Source organism: Rhinoderma darwinii, chromosome 1 (assembly GCF_050947455.1).
Source record: "Rhinoderma darwinii isolate aRhiDar2 chromosome 1, aRhiDar2.hap1, whole genome shotgun sequence".
Taxonomy (NCBI): domain Eukaryota; kingdom Metazoa; phylum Chordata; class Amphibia; order Anura; family Rhinodermatidae; genus Rhinoderma; species Rhinoderma darwinii.
This window is the reverse complement of record NC_134687.1, coordinates 478,035,900-478,052,591: the sequence shown is the minus strand read 5'-3', so window position 1 is coordinate 478,052,591 and position 16,692 is coordinate 478,035,900. Positions and strand designations below refer to the sequence as shown.

At 40.7% G+C, this 16,692-nt stretch overlaps 1 protein-coding gene across 2 annotated transcripts in view; it reads left to right on the top strand.

Moving 5' to 3' along the window:
• The window catches only part of KNTC1 (kinetochore associated 1), a 245,329-nt gene that overhangs the window by 43,740 nt on the left and 184,897 nt on the right, over positions 1-16,692 (top strand). Inside the window, exons 3-5 of one of the 2 annotated variants that reach the window (XM_075834110.1) lie at positions 1,073-1,193; positions 13,748-13,863; positions 15,988-16,066. In XM_075834110.1, coding sequence (XP_075690225.1) covers positions 1,073-1,193; positions 13,748-13,863; positions 15,988-16,066 — 316 coding nt within the window. The remainder of the gene's footprint in view (positions 1-1,072; positions 1,194-13,747; positions 13,864-15,987; positions 16,067-16,692) is intronic. The other variant, XM_075834112.1, reaches the window with a different exon arrangement.

Below are 16,692 nucleotides of genomic sequence, written 5' to 3'. Positions count from 1 at the left end.
TCCATACTTCCCCCTACCCGGCTATGACGTATAAATACGTCAAATGTTGGGAAGGAGTTAAAATTAGTTGCACGATCTGAAGTCTTTTTTAAATGTGACCAATTTAGCAATAATTGGGTGAGGAGCAAATACTTTTTTTCAGCATTGTATACCCACGGTCATCTGTGTCCCCCAATGAGCATGGTGAGAAAAGGATTTTACAGGGAGGAACAAAAAATACAAGTTGTGTTAGCTTCCATATAAAGGAATAAAAAAAAGTGCTATTTTGTCATGTGATATTAGAGGATCTGTCGATACTTTTATTAATTCACGATCTAATGGGCACTACGATGCTGATAACTACAGTGTGACTTATTATTATTATTTTTTTTTTAAAAACGTTTATTTGCAAAGTTATGTGCATTTTTCTAAATATGCTAATGTGGCTATACTTCCCAAATGGGGAGGTAACTCTCTTTTCCTCTGGGCGGTGTAATATTTTCTGTGTGACGCTGTCCAATCCGCATACAGTTCTCTTCTTGCCAGCCCAGCAACACAGCGTGATCATATAGTACAGAACTTCCATTACCGACTGTGTATTCAACTGGTGATATATCTGGTTATTTCACAGCTAGAGCTGCTATCCTGGTGCCATCTTTCATATGATGCCCTAACCACTGATCTATGTGGTTCACTACCTGAGATAAGGCGGTTTGAAATGATCCTCCAGCCTCAGTCTCTCACACTGTGTGAAGCAGCTTCATGCTGATAGGATAGCGTCAGTCTGTGCTGTAGCTCCACCTCAGGAGAATCACTGCTGTTACCTCCCACTTGTCTAATAAAGGCTCATTTACATATTTAGAAATAAGCTCGTAACTTTTAAAATAATAAACGTTTTGGGACACAATTTTCACTAGCATTATCCGTGTAAGCGCGCCTATTAGATTAGCTAGGAGAAAGGCATTACTAAACGAATGACATATCCTCTTAACTTTTCCCTTTTACTGGAATGTGCGTGTTTTATGACTGCTTCGAATTGGAAAAATGTAGGCTTTTTATTATTTCCACCCTTTTTTTTTTTTTTTTCTTTAAGGTTTCTTTCAACCCAAAGCTTTATGCTTGCAATACAAGTGAAGGATGTATTGTTGTTGCAGACAAATTTGTATGTCTTCTTGACAGTATTTGCCGATCTCTCCTGCTTCAGCTACAATTTGGTAAGTCTTTAATATGTGACTGAACTGCCAGAAGACGTATTATGTAAATAAAGTAAGTGATAAGCCATATCTACGAGGATAACAATGCTGCACTTCTTATATTTTTTTATTTTTTTAATGCTCCATTCTCATCTGTTAAGGAGTTTAATAATACACAATTCTAAATGCCTTTTCCTCCCTATGCAGACAATACACATCGCGTTTTATAAACTACGTTTATCTTGTATGTTGGGAAAGTTCACGTACATGACAAATGCATCCATAGGGTTCTGTTCCGACTGAGGCCAAAAGAGTGCCCCTTTGGTTTGGGCTGGTATACGACTGTATCCTTCTTCTTCTTTTTTATTTTTTTTTATTTTTTTTAAGGATCTACTACACTATTCCTTCCTGAGGGATCCCGCAAGAATAACTTACACCGCGTGGTAATAATTTTTTTAACATAGGAACCTAAAATGATGGATGCTACGATTAGGCATGCAACAGACCGATACTGGCCCTGTGGAAACTCCTGGAGACACTATTTTTAAATGGACAGTGACGTCGGGAGCTTTTAGTGTCGGAGTCCCTGGGCAAAGTGCTAGCGGATGCTCTGCCGAGGACTCTGGCCCTGGTGAAGCTCCTGATGTCACTTTCTATATATGGACAGTGATTTCAAGAGATTCCCCAGGGCAGTACCCGGACGATGTATCCATCTGTATGCCAAAGAGTGTGGGATATGTTTGGCTTTCCGTCGGAGGTATACGTCGGGAGGATTCCCGACGTATATTTCCGACCGATAAAACGTGATTAGGGACTAAACTGTATGTGGTGAAAAAGGCCAGGCAGGTGCCATGATTTTATAAAATGTTAACGGTTTTTAAAAGCTCTAGTAAATGAACATATATAGTGTAATTGTGTGTTATTCCCTCTGTTTGCCAGCTAAATTACTTTAATCCCTCAGAGACAAGTCATTTTTCATTGTTTCATTTTTGTTTTACCATCGTCTCATTCCAAAAGCCATATGTTTTTATTCTTCCGTCGACCTAGCTGTATGAAGGCTTGTTTTTTTCAGGAAGAAGTTTTAATTTTGAATGGTACCATTTAATGTGACATATAATATACTGGGAAACTGACTGAAATATCTGAAGGGTGGAATGGGTTTTTGTTTTTTTTCAGTGTTCACCCTGCGGTAGAAACAACATGTTAACTTTTATTCTGAGGGTCAATATAATTACGATGATACCAAATTAATATATATATATTTTTTTAATTTCTTATTTTTATGATGTACTACTTTTAAAAAGAAATTTTTTTTATTACCATGTTTTGTGTGAGCGCCATAATTTATTTTTTACATTTTTTCTGTTGATAGAGCGGTGTGAGGGCTTGAGTATTGCAGAATGAGCTGTAGATTTTTATTCGTAGCGTTTTGGCGTGCATATGACTTTTCGTTAACTTCCATTTTTTTTGGTGGGAAGCGAGGTGACAAAACTGTTTGCATTGAGAATTTTTATTTTTCCCTATGGCATTTACCCTGCAGGTTAAATAATGTCATATTTTAATAGTATAGACTTTTAAGGAAGCAGCGATTATAAATTGTTTTTATTGCATCTCGGGGGTTGCTTCAGTCATATATCCTTGGTCAGTGAATACAACCACATGCCAGGAATGATATCTCGTATTTTATAACTTCTCAGAAAGGCTTCTTGGAAGCCTGAAGAGGACTGATCTGCCAATAACCTGGCATACGCCTCTAGACGCAGGAGACATTGCTGACCTGAGTTTGTTTTTAGATCCACCAGAGAAGGTTAAACCTGATTTCCCTTTTTGAACATTTTGCAAAGTGCCCTGCTACAGTGCACAACTTCTTCGCATCTGACCAGGACGCATCCTAGTTTTGTTATATGCGTGTCATGGCCCTGTGGAAACAATTGGGGTTCTTGCGGGATCTGGTAGTCCATTGGCTATTATCTATTGTTCATCTTGACTAAATATTGTTTAGATACCGTGCACCCTCAAACGGTTCGATTGGTTATTTCATGTGTTTCGATGCTAAGCTGGGCGGCCGCGCAGATTTGTATAGTAACACGTGAGTGTTGTTAGAGCGGGGCTGCTGCTGTGTGATAAAGCCATTGCCCCGCTTCGGAATCCGGACAAGTGTGCACGCGCGTTCAGCGCTAGTCGAGTCACATAATGCTGCACTAATGATTGCCTGTACTGCAGACAGAACGTGGCGCGTTCACTGCAAAACACCCCCATGTTCTATCTTCAGTGTCTGTGCCACCGCTCATTAGTGCAGTGCCAGCCGCATCACCTCATGCTGACCGCACGCGCACTTGTTATCAGGAGCGGGGCAATGGCTGTATTACACAGCCACAGCCTCGCTCTAACGGCGAAGATCAGATAAACCTCTCCTCTTCGCCGCTATTTCCTTGAATGCTGTGCTCAAAGCTGACCGCAGCGTTCAAGGGGTAAATGAGAAGGGGGATGCCCTTTGGATCGCGTTACAGGGAATCCCTGTGACGCGATTGAGGGACATACCATATATGGGCAGACAGTCCAGGGTCCATTGAAGGACCTCAGGGCTGTCTGACCATATTTTCTCAACGCATGCTTGGGTATGTCCTAACAACTGCCTGTGTACTATCAGTACACAGGCTAATGTACTGGCATATAAATATATGCCAGTATATTGAAGTTTAAAGTAAAAAAAATAAAGTAATAAATAAAAAAAATACACTTTTTACAGTAAACATTAAAATAAGTCTCAATACATAAAATATACATATTCTGTATAATTGTCGCAACCGTAATAAACTTATAGCGTCATTTATGATTACGCCGTTACAAAAACTTCTTTCCCTTATTAATGTAAGGCACGAGGTATTCTGAATTATGAACCTCTGTGCCTCATATTAATAGTAATTTACCCCATCATGCACCTCAAACATTAACCCAATGTCCATTATGACTGAGGAACATGATGGGGTTAATTACGATTAATGTGAGGCACATGGAGGTTCAAAATTCATTATGCCACGTGCCTCACATCAGAAAATGGAAGACTTTTTTATTGTTGGCAAAGTATCGTTTTGGTATAGAGTATCGCAATAATAGATGAGGTATCGGTATCCAAGTCCAAATTCTGGTGTCGTGACAACCCTACTCCAGCATTTACACCAGATAGTGGTATCCACCCTGGGGGGTCAGTGGAGCGTTATTTGCGTTGAAGCCTTGTGGAACAGTGATGACTTGGATTAGAACTTGATACGCTTCCATTAGGGAGGGTTTTTTGTGTGGAGGTGGGGCTGGCGGGGAGGGTACTGTGGGGATACCTCTGAGTAGCTGGGTGGGGCAGGCAAGAAGGTGTGAATTCCAACTTCTGCACTAACAGACATTGTGTTGGATTTTTCTGTGGGCTTCATTCTCCTCATGAAGAGCAGAATTTTTAATCCTGGGAGTGGGGTTTATTCTCTGCACAGATCCAGTGACTGGTTCTCAGGCTGCTAATCTGAGGGCGTTCTGGTGACATGTCAACTACCTGATTAACCATTCTCTCTAGGGCACTTTTGCTTAATCCATCCAAGGGTTTGGATGTCTCTTTCCCTGACACTTGGGGAGTGAAACAATGTGAATTACCTGGACTCCTGACGTTCTTACATACTGAGCAAATTTCCTTGTTGGACGGTTAAGTGGAAGGGACTGATGGGAATCTCTGGCAGTGGTGATATGCTCATCAGTCATGCTGTTCACACATATACATTCCTTGTTTCACCTTACTTTTGGACCTCAAGTGACACATCTAACCTTTCTCCTCTATCCACTTCACTTGTCTAAGAACTCCGATTTGCCAGGGTCTAGACAACCTGTCATTTTCACTTTACGCAATACTTCCCTTTTACCTTCCACTGCCCATTCTCCTCCGTTTCTTCACAACATATAAGCATTTACTCCCGTGGGTCTAGCTGTACTCCAGGGCTTTTTTGCTATGATGTGAGCCTATGATCCCCTCCTATAGGTTATCTACTCCTACTCTTGGGATCTTCTCTTAGGGACCTCCCTGACACTCCTGGAGGATTGGTTTTTCGAACACTGTTCTTACACCCTTATATCCTGATGCTCTGATCTTTAAACACAAGTACAGCAGAAGTAAAAAGAAAATAAGTCGGCACTGCTGCAATAAATAGTCCTCCGGATTTTTGGCAGGTCACTGCCAAGGTAGCATACACACTGTTCCGTTGTGTGTCTGTTGGCAGAAGACTTGAGAAAGCGTGTCTACGCGAAACAGCTGTTGCCTGTATCTGTGTACTCCGTATTTCCCCCCACTTTACTTTTCGAGCAATAAAGCATTTGAAAACGTTGAATACGGTGAGTGCGGCTCGATTGCCTTCATTCATTGTGTTACAAGTACAGCAAAGTCACCACTTCCAGAGATCCCACAGATCAGCCCGACTCTATAGCTTTTTTTTTGTTTCAGCTCACCATGAGGTCTCGAGTCCTCTCACCCCACATGGTGCAACCAAGTACATGCTACTGTTGTCTGCACTTTCTGGTTGGCTTGTTTAGTGACCCTGTAGTGACTTATTTACAGTCTGTTAACTCCTTTATGCCTGTTCCTTTAGAAACACATCCCCTTGTCACACTATATCCCTAAATCGCTCCTAGGTGTCTCAGAACATGAAATACTCTGTGTTCGGTGTTTATTAAATGTCACTCCACTCACTCCTGGCCGCTTGCACCTTTCTGTGGGTCACAAGACAGTCTCGCAGGAGTGCTTTTCTTCATGTTATCACCACCCCTTGCTCTGTCACATATGGGGGTCTTCTCCCCCGCCCCCCACAGAAAAGGAGTAGCTCATCTATTCATCTCTCTGCTACTTATTAGGTAGTTTATTGACTCCGTGACCTAGACATTTATCAGTGTTCGGATCAAATAAAGTCGCACCAAGCACTTGCACCACACACAAACATCAAGAAAGTTTGTACATTTTACGCTGTCTCTATCCTGCCGTCACAGATCTTTAGCGTAAAATCTGCAGACTGCTTCTTTAGTAATACCAGTTACATGCAACCATCATAGCGATAACCATTATCACTAGAAAGGAGTGTCTAATAATTTTTTTGATGGATGGGAAAGATTTGTCCGTCAGAAAAGCCATTTTCATCCACTGATGGTTGCTATAAACCATAGTTTCCCACTAGTTCCACTTATTCCCTGTGGCGCTGTCTACGGGGGCCCTGTGGCGCTGTCTACGGGGGCCCTGTGGCGCTGTCTACGGGGGCTTGGGACCAAAAAAACCTTTATGGGGTAGAATGGGTTTTGTTTTTAGTGTTCACCCTGCGGAAGAAACAACGTGTTGACTTTTATTCTGACGGTCAATATGATTACGATGATACCAAATTAATATCTACATTTTTTTATGATGTACTACAGTTTTAGGGGTGCATATGACTTTTCGTTAACTTCTTCCATTTTTTTTTGGGGGAAGCGAGGTGACAAAAAAAATGTTTTGCATTGAGAATTTTTTTTTCCCCTATGTCATTTACCCTGCAGGTTAAATAATGTGATATTTTAATAGTATAGACTTTTAAGGAAGCAGCAATTTATTTTTTATTTTTCAAATTTTTTTTTATTGTATCTCGAGGGTTGCCTGATTGATGTCCTGACACAGGAAATCCATTTGGAGACACTGATGCAAAATGACTAGAAAAACTGACGATTGATTGGTTTTTAATGGACGTTCTTTTTCAGACAACCGGATCGTTTGTCACGGTCGGGTGAATCGGGCCTTAATGTTCTTTTATTAAACCCCTGTGGTCAGGTGTTGGAGATGCTGCAGTGACAGGGGGTCACTCCCTCATATCTTCTGGAATTGCCGATTGCTTCGCCCGTTTTGGAGAGAGGTCAATGATCTACTCCATCGATTATTAAATGTCTGGCTCCCTCTGACACCTATGACTTTTCTCCTCAATGTACCACCTAAGGGATTAAGGAAAGTGCACTCCCGACTGTTATTACATGTTCTTACTGCCGCTAAATGCCTTATATCGGCCCGAAAAGAGCTAACCCCCCTACGATGACGGATCTACACGATAGAATTAGGGAGGTCAGGAGAATGGAGTCCCTGACCGCCTCCATGAACAATCCACTAGATGGTTTTAATATGGTTTGGTCACTGTGGGACATGTATGACACTACTAGACCACCCTGAGCTTACACAATACCTATACTAACCTCCTCTTATTTACCCATGTACGACTAGGATAGCTCTTGGCTCTTCCCCCCCCCCCCTCCCCCTTTTTACCTTTTTGTGCCAGTTTTGTTATATATTTTATATGGTCACTACTCCTTGACCGTTTACCTACACAATCGGGTAGTATGTGGAGTTAATGTTACTTCAGATCACATTCACCGCCAGAAGTTTCTGCATCATTCTCTACATTATCTACTATCATTTACTACAAGGACCCTTGCAGAACATACAATATATTTGATTTAAGCTTGTCATAACTTCCTACCATTGTTATCCTGACTTCTACTCAGTATTATTGTGATACAACTTATATTCCTTTTTAATAGATCGTTTCACGATGTCTTTTTTTTTTCTTTTTTTTTTTTTTTCCAAAAGTACACAATTAAAAAAGACGGAAAAAAAACCAAAACCCCTGTAGTGGGGTCGGTACTGCACAGGGTCCTGCTCAGACTTCAGACACTATAATGTAATCTCTCCTTAAAGTGCCCGCTCGGTGCTATCTGCCTGGCCCTTCTCCAATTTCCACTGCTCTCACCTGCAATGTCAGAGACCGGCTGAGGTGGTGACGGGCAGAGGGGGATGTTAGTGCACAAAGTGCATAATTGGTTGATTTTATAGATTCTGTTGACCTGTTCCCCGGCAGGGAACAGAAATTATAATCAATTGCATAGACCTTTTTCCAATAGTATTTCTGACAAAGTATTTGCAGAGGTTAAAAGTTAAGTTACGTAAAATTATTATAGCAATATATGTTACTTTATTATTTTCTTTATATACAGTAAATAACTATCTCTTGCTATTTTTTTCAGTTTATTTAACAGCAATAAGAAAATCAAGATTCAAATCGAAAATCGCCCATAGGGTTGAAAAGAAAATCTATATATTTTTTTTTGTCAAAATCGCCCAGTCCTACTTCAATGTTACTTATATTATGCAATCAATGGCATGAAAAAAATCCAGCAAAAAATATTATGGAATTGCTGCCTTTGTTTTTTTTAAATTGTGGATAAACGTTAATCTGTAATTTCTATGTATCACAAAATGGTACTATTAAAAAAAATATATACTTCTCGGCTTACAAAAACAAGCCTTTATATTACGATCTTTACAGGAAAATAAAAAAGTTAAAGTTCTCGGAATGTGGTGATAAAGAGTAGAAAAAAAATCGCTGCATCCTGAAAGTCAAAATAAGCTGTGTCCTTTTAGGGTTTAACCCCTTCGCGCTCAGGTCAGTACTATTACGTCGTGCTGAGCGCATCTTTCGCGCTCAGCTCAGTAATAGTACTGACCTGAGTTAACACGGCGCCATCTTTCCCCGGCGCGTGTTTGAGCTGTGATACCTGCTGTTTCCGACAGCAGGCTATCACAGCTTAGTGTGCAGGGACCGATCGCGGTGGTCCCCGCCGATTAACCCTTTAGAACCCGCGTTCAATAGCGATCGCGGCTTCTTAGGGGTTAAGCTGCCATTGCCGGCCTGCTACACGATAGCGGGCCGCGATGGCTACTATGGCAACCAGAATCCTAACAATGGACTCTGGCTACGCCATCGACGGAAGCCTAGTGGGTCCTGACAAAGTCAGGACCCACTATGCTTGCTGTCAGCGAATAGCTGACAGTTCTAATACACTGCACTACGTATGTAGTGCAGTGTATTAGAATAGCGATCAGAGCTTCCTGCCCTCATGTCACCTAGTGGGACAAAGTAAAAAAAGTAAAAAAAAGTTGTGTGAAAATAAAAGTGCTAAAAGTAAAAATCCCTCTTTTTCCCTGATCAGTCCTTTATTAATAAAAATATGTAAATAAACTATATATAATTTGTATCCCCGCGTCCGTAACGTCCTGAACTACAAAACAATGTCGTTATTTATCCCGCGCGGTGAACGCCGTAAAAGAAAATAATAAACCGTACCGGAATCACAATTGTTTGGTCACTTCATCTTCCAAAAAATGGAATAAAAAGAGATCAAAAAGTCGCATGTACCTAAAAATGGTACTGATCGAAACTACAGTTCGTTACGCAAAAAATAAGTCCTCGCACGACTTTCCTGATGGAAAAATAAAACTGTTATGGCTCCTAGAATAAGGTAACACAAAAAATAAATTATACTTTACAAAATGTATTTTATTGTGCAAACGCCATAAGACATAAAATAAAACTATAAACCTAGGGTATCGCCATAATCGTATCGCCCCGCAGAATAAAGTGAATGTCATTTATAGCGCATGGTGAACGCTGTAAAAAAATAGAATAAAAAACAATAGTAAAATTCCTGTGTTTTAGTCACCACGCCTCTTAAAAATAGAATAAAAACTGATCAAAAAGCCGCATGCACCCCATGAAAACTACAATGAATTCCTCAAGGTCTCTAGTTTCCAAAAAGGGGTCACTTTTGGGGGGTTTCCACTGTTTTAGCACCACAAGACCTCTTCAAACCGGACATGGTGCCTAATAAATTAAATTAATTAAATGTCACCTCTACTTTGCTCTATATTCCTGTGAAACGCCTAAAGGGTTAATAAACTTTTTAAATGCTGTTGTGAATACTTTGAGGGGTCTAGTTTCTGAAATGGGGTGTTTGATAGGGGTGTGTAATATATGGGCCCCTCAAAGCAACTTCAGAACTGAGCTGGAAACTAAAAAATAAAATAAAAATGAGGCAATACTTCGCTTCTTACATTATACTGATAATGAGCCGTGCCCACCCCGAAATGACCCCAGTTTTGACCTTTTGTATAAACGGAGACCCCTATTAGACCGTTTCAGTGCCCGGTTTTCCCAAGCATACACCCCAGAGAAGTGTATTTCTATTGATGAGTCCTTGGTACATTTTAAAGGGAGGGTTCAATTCCACCAGTACCTGCCGGGTAGGAGGGCAAGGTATGGCGTGAAGATGTATAAGCTGTGCGAGAGTGCATCAGGGTATACCTACAAATTTAGGATATATGAAGGGAAGGACACCAGTTCTCAGCCCCCAGAATGCCCCCCCTTACTGGGAGTTAATACAAAAATTGTGTGGGATTTGGTGCACCCACTGCTGGACCAGGGTTACCTACTCTACCTGGATAATTTTTATACCAGCGTCCCACTCTTCAACTGCCTCGCTTCCAGAAGTCCTGCGGCATGCGGCACTGCTAGAAGAAATCTGAGAGGCCTCCCTAAGACTCTGCTTGGGCAAGCAAGAAGGGGTGAGAGCAGGGCACATTCTAGCAGCAACATATTGTGTGTCAAGTACAAGACAAGGGAGATGCCACATCAGTACCCATGTACCTGTACGAGGTACCAGAACAGAGACTCCCAAACCAGACTGCATCCTGGACTACAATAGGTACATGGGAGTGGTGGACTTGTCAGATCAAGTCCTGAAGCCCTACAGTACTTCTGGAAGCGAGGCCACACGCATCGTACCAGGGCAACACTTTTTATGAGAAGTTCCCCAAACTGGCAAGAAGGGAAAAAGTCAAAAGAGGTGCAAAGTCTACTATAAGAGGGGGATAAGGAAGGACACAATATATCAATGTGACGCGTGTCCCGAAAAACCAGAGCTCTGTATGATAGTGTTTTAAAATTTATCATCCATCCCTTTATTTTTAATTTACCCCAGTTTTACTCGCTCTGATCCACTTCGCACATCTTACCCCTCCTCATCTTTCCCCTCTGAGCCCTGCTGCGTGCCCAGGCAGCTGATAACAGCCACATGTAGGGTATTGCCGTACCCGGGAGAACCAACATTACAGTTTATGAGGTGTATATCTCCGGTGACGCATGCTGGGCACAATATATCGGACACTGAATTGGCATATATGTATAGAAAATTGCAAATTTCACTCTGCACCAACTGCTGCACATTATCTTTTACACAATACCTGTGGGGTCAAAATGCTCACTACACCTCTAGATGAATTCCTTAAGGGGTGTCGTTTTTAAAACGGGATCACTTCTCAGGGGTTTCAACTGTACTGATACCTCAGGGGCTTCTGCGTACAAGACTTAGCACCAGAAAAGCTCCAGTAGGCCAAATGGTGGTCCTTTCCTTCTGAGCCATGCCGTGTGCCCAGGCAGCTAATAACAGCCACATGTAGGGTATTGCCGTACCCGGGAGAACCCACATTACAGTTTATGGGGTGTATGTCTCCGGTGGCACATGCTGGGCACAATATATCGGACACTGACATGGCATATATATAGAAAATTGCAAATCTCACTCTGCACCTCTGTTGCGCATTATCTTTTACACAATACCTGTGGGGTCAAAATGCTCACTACACCTCTAGATGAATTCCTTAAGGGGTGTCGTTTTTAAAACGGGGTCACTTCTCGGGGGTTTCAACTGTACTGATACCTCAGGGGCTTCTGCACACATGACTTCGCACCAGAAAATTCCCAGTAGGCCACATGGTGGTCCTTTCCTTCTGAGCCCTCACATGGGCCCAAACGGCAGTTTATCACCACAAATAGGGTATTGCCACACTCAGGACAAATTGGGCAACAAAATGGGGTATTTTATTCCTTGTGAAAATAAGAAATTTTGAGCCAAAACTACCTCTTATTGGAAAAAATTACATTTTTTTTAATTCACAGCCCAATTCAAATAAATTCTGTGAAAAAACTGTGGGGTCTAAATGGTCACAACACCCATAAATGAATTCCTTGAGGGGTGTAGTTTCCAAAATGGGGTCAATTCTGGTGGGTTTCCATTGCTTTGATACCTTTGGGGCTCTGCAAATGCGACATGGCACCCGAAAACCAATCCAGCAAAATCTGGGCTACAAAGAATACACAGCGCTCCTTTCCTTCTAATCCCTCCCATGGGCCCAAACGGCAGTATATCACCATAAATAGGGTATTGCCGCACTCAGGACAAATTTGCCAACAAAATGGGGTATTTTATTCGTTGTGAAAATAAGACATTTTGAGCCAAAACTACATCTTATTGGAAAAATTGTCATTCTTTTAATTTCACAGCCCAATTCAAATACGCGCTGTGAAAAACTACGGGGTCAAAATGGTAACAATAACCATAAATGAATTCCTTGAGGGGTGCAGTTTCCAAAATGGGGTCAGTTTTGGGGGATTCCTACTGTTTTGGCACCTCAACACCTCTCCAAACCTGGCATGCTGCCTAAAATATATGCTAATAAAAAGAAGCACCAAAATGCTCTAGGTGCTTCTTTGCTTCTGGGGCTTGTGTTTTAGTCCATGACAATACATATTTAGTAGTGTTTCTCTGGTAAGACCTTTTGTTACAGAAAAAAAAAATAGAATCAAATTGAAATTCAGCAAGAAGAATTAAATTTGCAAATTTCACCTACACTTTGCTTTAATTCCTGTGAAATGCCTGAAGGGTTAAAAAAAACTTTCTAAATGCTATTTTGAATACTTTGAGGGGTCTAGTTTTTAAAATGGGGTGTTTTATGGGGGTTTCTAATACATAGGCCCCTCAAAGCCCCTTCAGAACTAAACAGGTACCTTAAAAAAAAGGCTTTTGAAATTTTCTTAAAAATATGAGAAATTGCAGTTTATGTTCTAAGCCTTGTAACGTCCAAGAAAAATAAAATAATGTTCTAAAAACTATGCAGATCTAAAGTAGACTTATGGGAAATGTGAACTAGTAACTATTTCGGCTGGTATAACCATCTGTTTTACAAGCAGATGCATTTAAATTTGGAAAAATGCTATTTTTTCACATTTTTCTCTACATTTTGCAATTTTTCACAAACACTGAATATATCGACCAAATTTTACCACGAACATAAAGCCCAATGTCTCACGAGAAAACAATCTCAATCGCTTGGATAGGTTTAAGCATTCCGAAGTTATTACCACATAAAGTGAAATATGTCAGATTTAAAAAATGGGCTCTGAGCCTTAAGGCCCAAACTAGGCTGCGACCTTAAGGGGTTAAAGACAACTGGTTACACCTCATTTTTATTTTAGTGGCCTAATATTCATTTTTCATGGTATAGGCTGGAAGACAGATCAAAAATTTTGATCGGTGGGGTCCGAGTGCAGAGACCCTCACCATTGCTGAAATGAAGAACCAATATGCCATACATCTAACAAATGTGTTGTTTTTTTTTTCTTGGTACAAATTTCCACAGATCCACCCAAAAATCATGTGTGGAGGCTGTTATAACCTCTTTTGGCTAGGTATTGTACATAGAAGACCATTTTAATTTCTGCAAACCTAAGAATATTTCCCTGTACATCTGTCTCTGGCATGTGAATGATTTGAAGAATCTAATTATAATTTAATTTCTTTGTAATGGGTTTTAAATTGCCGCAGAATGTTTGTTCTAAATCTGGAGATTATTACTGTTGCAGATACTGAAGTAGATGTTGTTGGCCTTTGCTACGAAGGACGATTTATGTTAGTTGGAGAGAGAAATGGCAGCGTTCACCTTATTCATGTCCTCTCTAGAGAGATCCTGATTACTAAAGTACGTGTTCAAGTTTGTTTCTTTAGCCAATTAATGACCAGAAGATTAATTCTTTAACGTAACCACTTTGTGGAAGAGAACCTCATTCCACCGCATTTTAAAATTTCTTAGGGGAAAGATGGATTTATTTTGCTAAAACATCAACCTAAGTAACCGGTATAACAAAATTTGAAACATTACATTTTTTTAAAAAATAAGGGGGTTAAAGAGGTTTTCCAGTCCCTAAAAATTTGATGATGGCCTAACCTCCGGATAGGCCATCAAAAGCTTATAGGTTGGGGTCTGGCTCACGGGACCCCCACCGATCAGCTGTTTTTAAAGGGGGTGCAGCACTCGTATGAGAGCTGCTTTCCATTAAATTCTACTTGCTCACTGTAAGTCGTCAACACACATGTAGCTGCGATTCACAGTATTGCAGCCCTTTCCCATTCACTTAAATGGGAGAAAAGGCTGCAATACCTGTGATTTTCTGCTACGTCTGTGTCCACGATTCACAGTGAGCAAGTAAGAGTTCTGCACCCCCTTCAGAACAGCTGATCAGTGTGGGTCCCAGGAGTCGGACTATCAATGGATAGGCCATCAATTTTTATGGACCGGAAAGCCCCTTTAAGTACAATGACTCTGTATAACTAATACGCTATATTTAGAAAAAATATATAAATAGAACTGGTGTGTACATTCTCTGTACAGTGCTCTAGATTATGTGGTCTCTGTATAAATAATGGAGACTAAAAATAGTAAGAATTTTACTGACCATTAAAATAAATGCATTTTCGTTAGGCCTCATTCCCACTTGCATATTGTTGCTGTTCTTTTGCATCCGTATTTGTAAGCCAAAAACAGAAGTGTAAACTACACAGAGAAAAGTATAATGGAAAGATCTGAACCTCTTGCCTGTTTTAGACCCACTCCTGGATTTGACTTAGAAATACTGATGCAAAATACTGAGCAGATATGCAAGTGGGAATGAGGCCTTAAGGAGGCTCTGTCACCAGATCATAAGTGCCCTATCTCCTACATAGATTGGCGCTGTAATGTAGATAAAGACACCGTTTTTTTAATTAGAAAAACTAATTTTTTTTGGAAGTTATGAGCAATTTTAGATTTATGCTAATTACTTTCTTAATGCCCAACTGGGCGTGTTTTTTACTTTTTGACCAAGTGGGCGTTGTAAAGAGGTGTATGACGCTGACCAATCGGAGTCATACACTTCTCTCCATTCATACTCTGCACAGCGTGATCTAGCGAGATCATGCTGTGCTGTCACATACACCCACATTAACTTTAGTGTCTTGACACTGAATAGACGTCACCTCCAGCCAGGACGCGTTGTCTATTCACAATCCTGACACTTCGGTAAAGTTTGTGTGGGACTTAGACATTGCGTCCTGGCTGGAGGTGACGTCTATTCAGTGTCAAGACACTAAAGTAAAGTTAATGTGGGTGTATGTGACAGCACAGCATGATCTCGCTAGATCACGCTGGGCTGAGTATAAATGGAGAGAAGTGTATGACGCTGATTGGTCAGCGTCATACACTCTTTACAACGGCCACTTGGTCAAAAGTAAAAACACGCCCAGTTGGGCATTCAAGTAATTGCCATAAATCTAAAATTGCTCATAACTTCCTAAAAAAATTATCGTTTTTCAAAATAAAAAACTGTGTCGTTATCTACATTACAGCACCGATCAGATTATGTAGGCGATAGGGCACTTATAATCTGGTGACAGAGCCTCTTTAATTAGATTGATGTTGGGGAGAGCAGAATTGAGCGCTTGAATTTTAACATGCCCGGTCTTTTTATTCCCATGGGTGATAAAACGCTGCCAGAAGTGTCTGGCAAGGTCTTCCTCCCCTACCCCCTTTCAGCATAACTGCACTACCGGTCGAGTTGAGTGTGTATGTGGAGGTCGGGAGGAATAGTGGATGGCTGAACAAGCATGTATCTAATGGTGTATTAAAGTGAATTTTTCTTGGCAAAGCTGAATCCAGGAAGGTATAGGAAAAGATCGCTTTGCATTGTTACCCTTCCTACGTGCTTTTCCCTTTTTTTTTTTTTTTCTTTGTTATAAATCCAGTCTAATTGTATGCCATATATTTCGTTTTTCCTGTGTTTCCTTTTAGGCATTGGTGCAGAATGTTGGAAAAAACAATGAGCAAACCTTTACAAGACTTCTGCTAGAAAAGGATGCTCTAGATGAAGGTTTGCATTGTATTAACTATTTTTTCAGTATCTGCACTATCCGTGAGGAGCATGTAGAATTTCCTAGTAAGAAAAAAAAAAAAAAGACAGCATTTGTAAAATCTGTCTACGTTTTAAAATGGCTAGGAAACTTTAAAATAAACAGAAAAAAAAACATTTAAAAAGTTTTACTAACCATTGAAGTCGTAGTTTTAAAATACCCATTTAGTATTGGTTTCAGCTTTTGAATAATGCTCCGTATCAGTGGCAGAACATTTATTTTCGGTTTTATGTTTACATCTGAGTTCGTATTTCCGTTTTTTTTTTTTTTTTTTGTTCCATCAATAAACGCAAAAATAATGGCAGTGCTGGATCCGTCACATGACGGACACTAACCGCACCTGACGCAGCCTCAAACTCGGATGTGAACAGAGCCTTATTGAAATTTGATTAAGGTATTTAGTCCCACCAAGAACTCCACTACTTTAACCCTTTCATGCCAATCTGTACATAGACGTCCTTTTCGCACATACCCCGTGCTGCCAGGACGTGTATATACAGATATCTGTTCCAGCCGGGCATAGCGCTGTGAAAAGCGCTCGGACGCCGGCTGGGTCAGTGTCTGCGGCTCCCCAGCAACCTGTTCT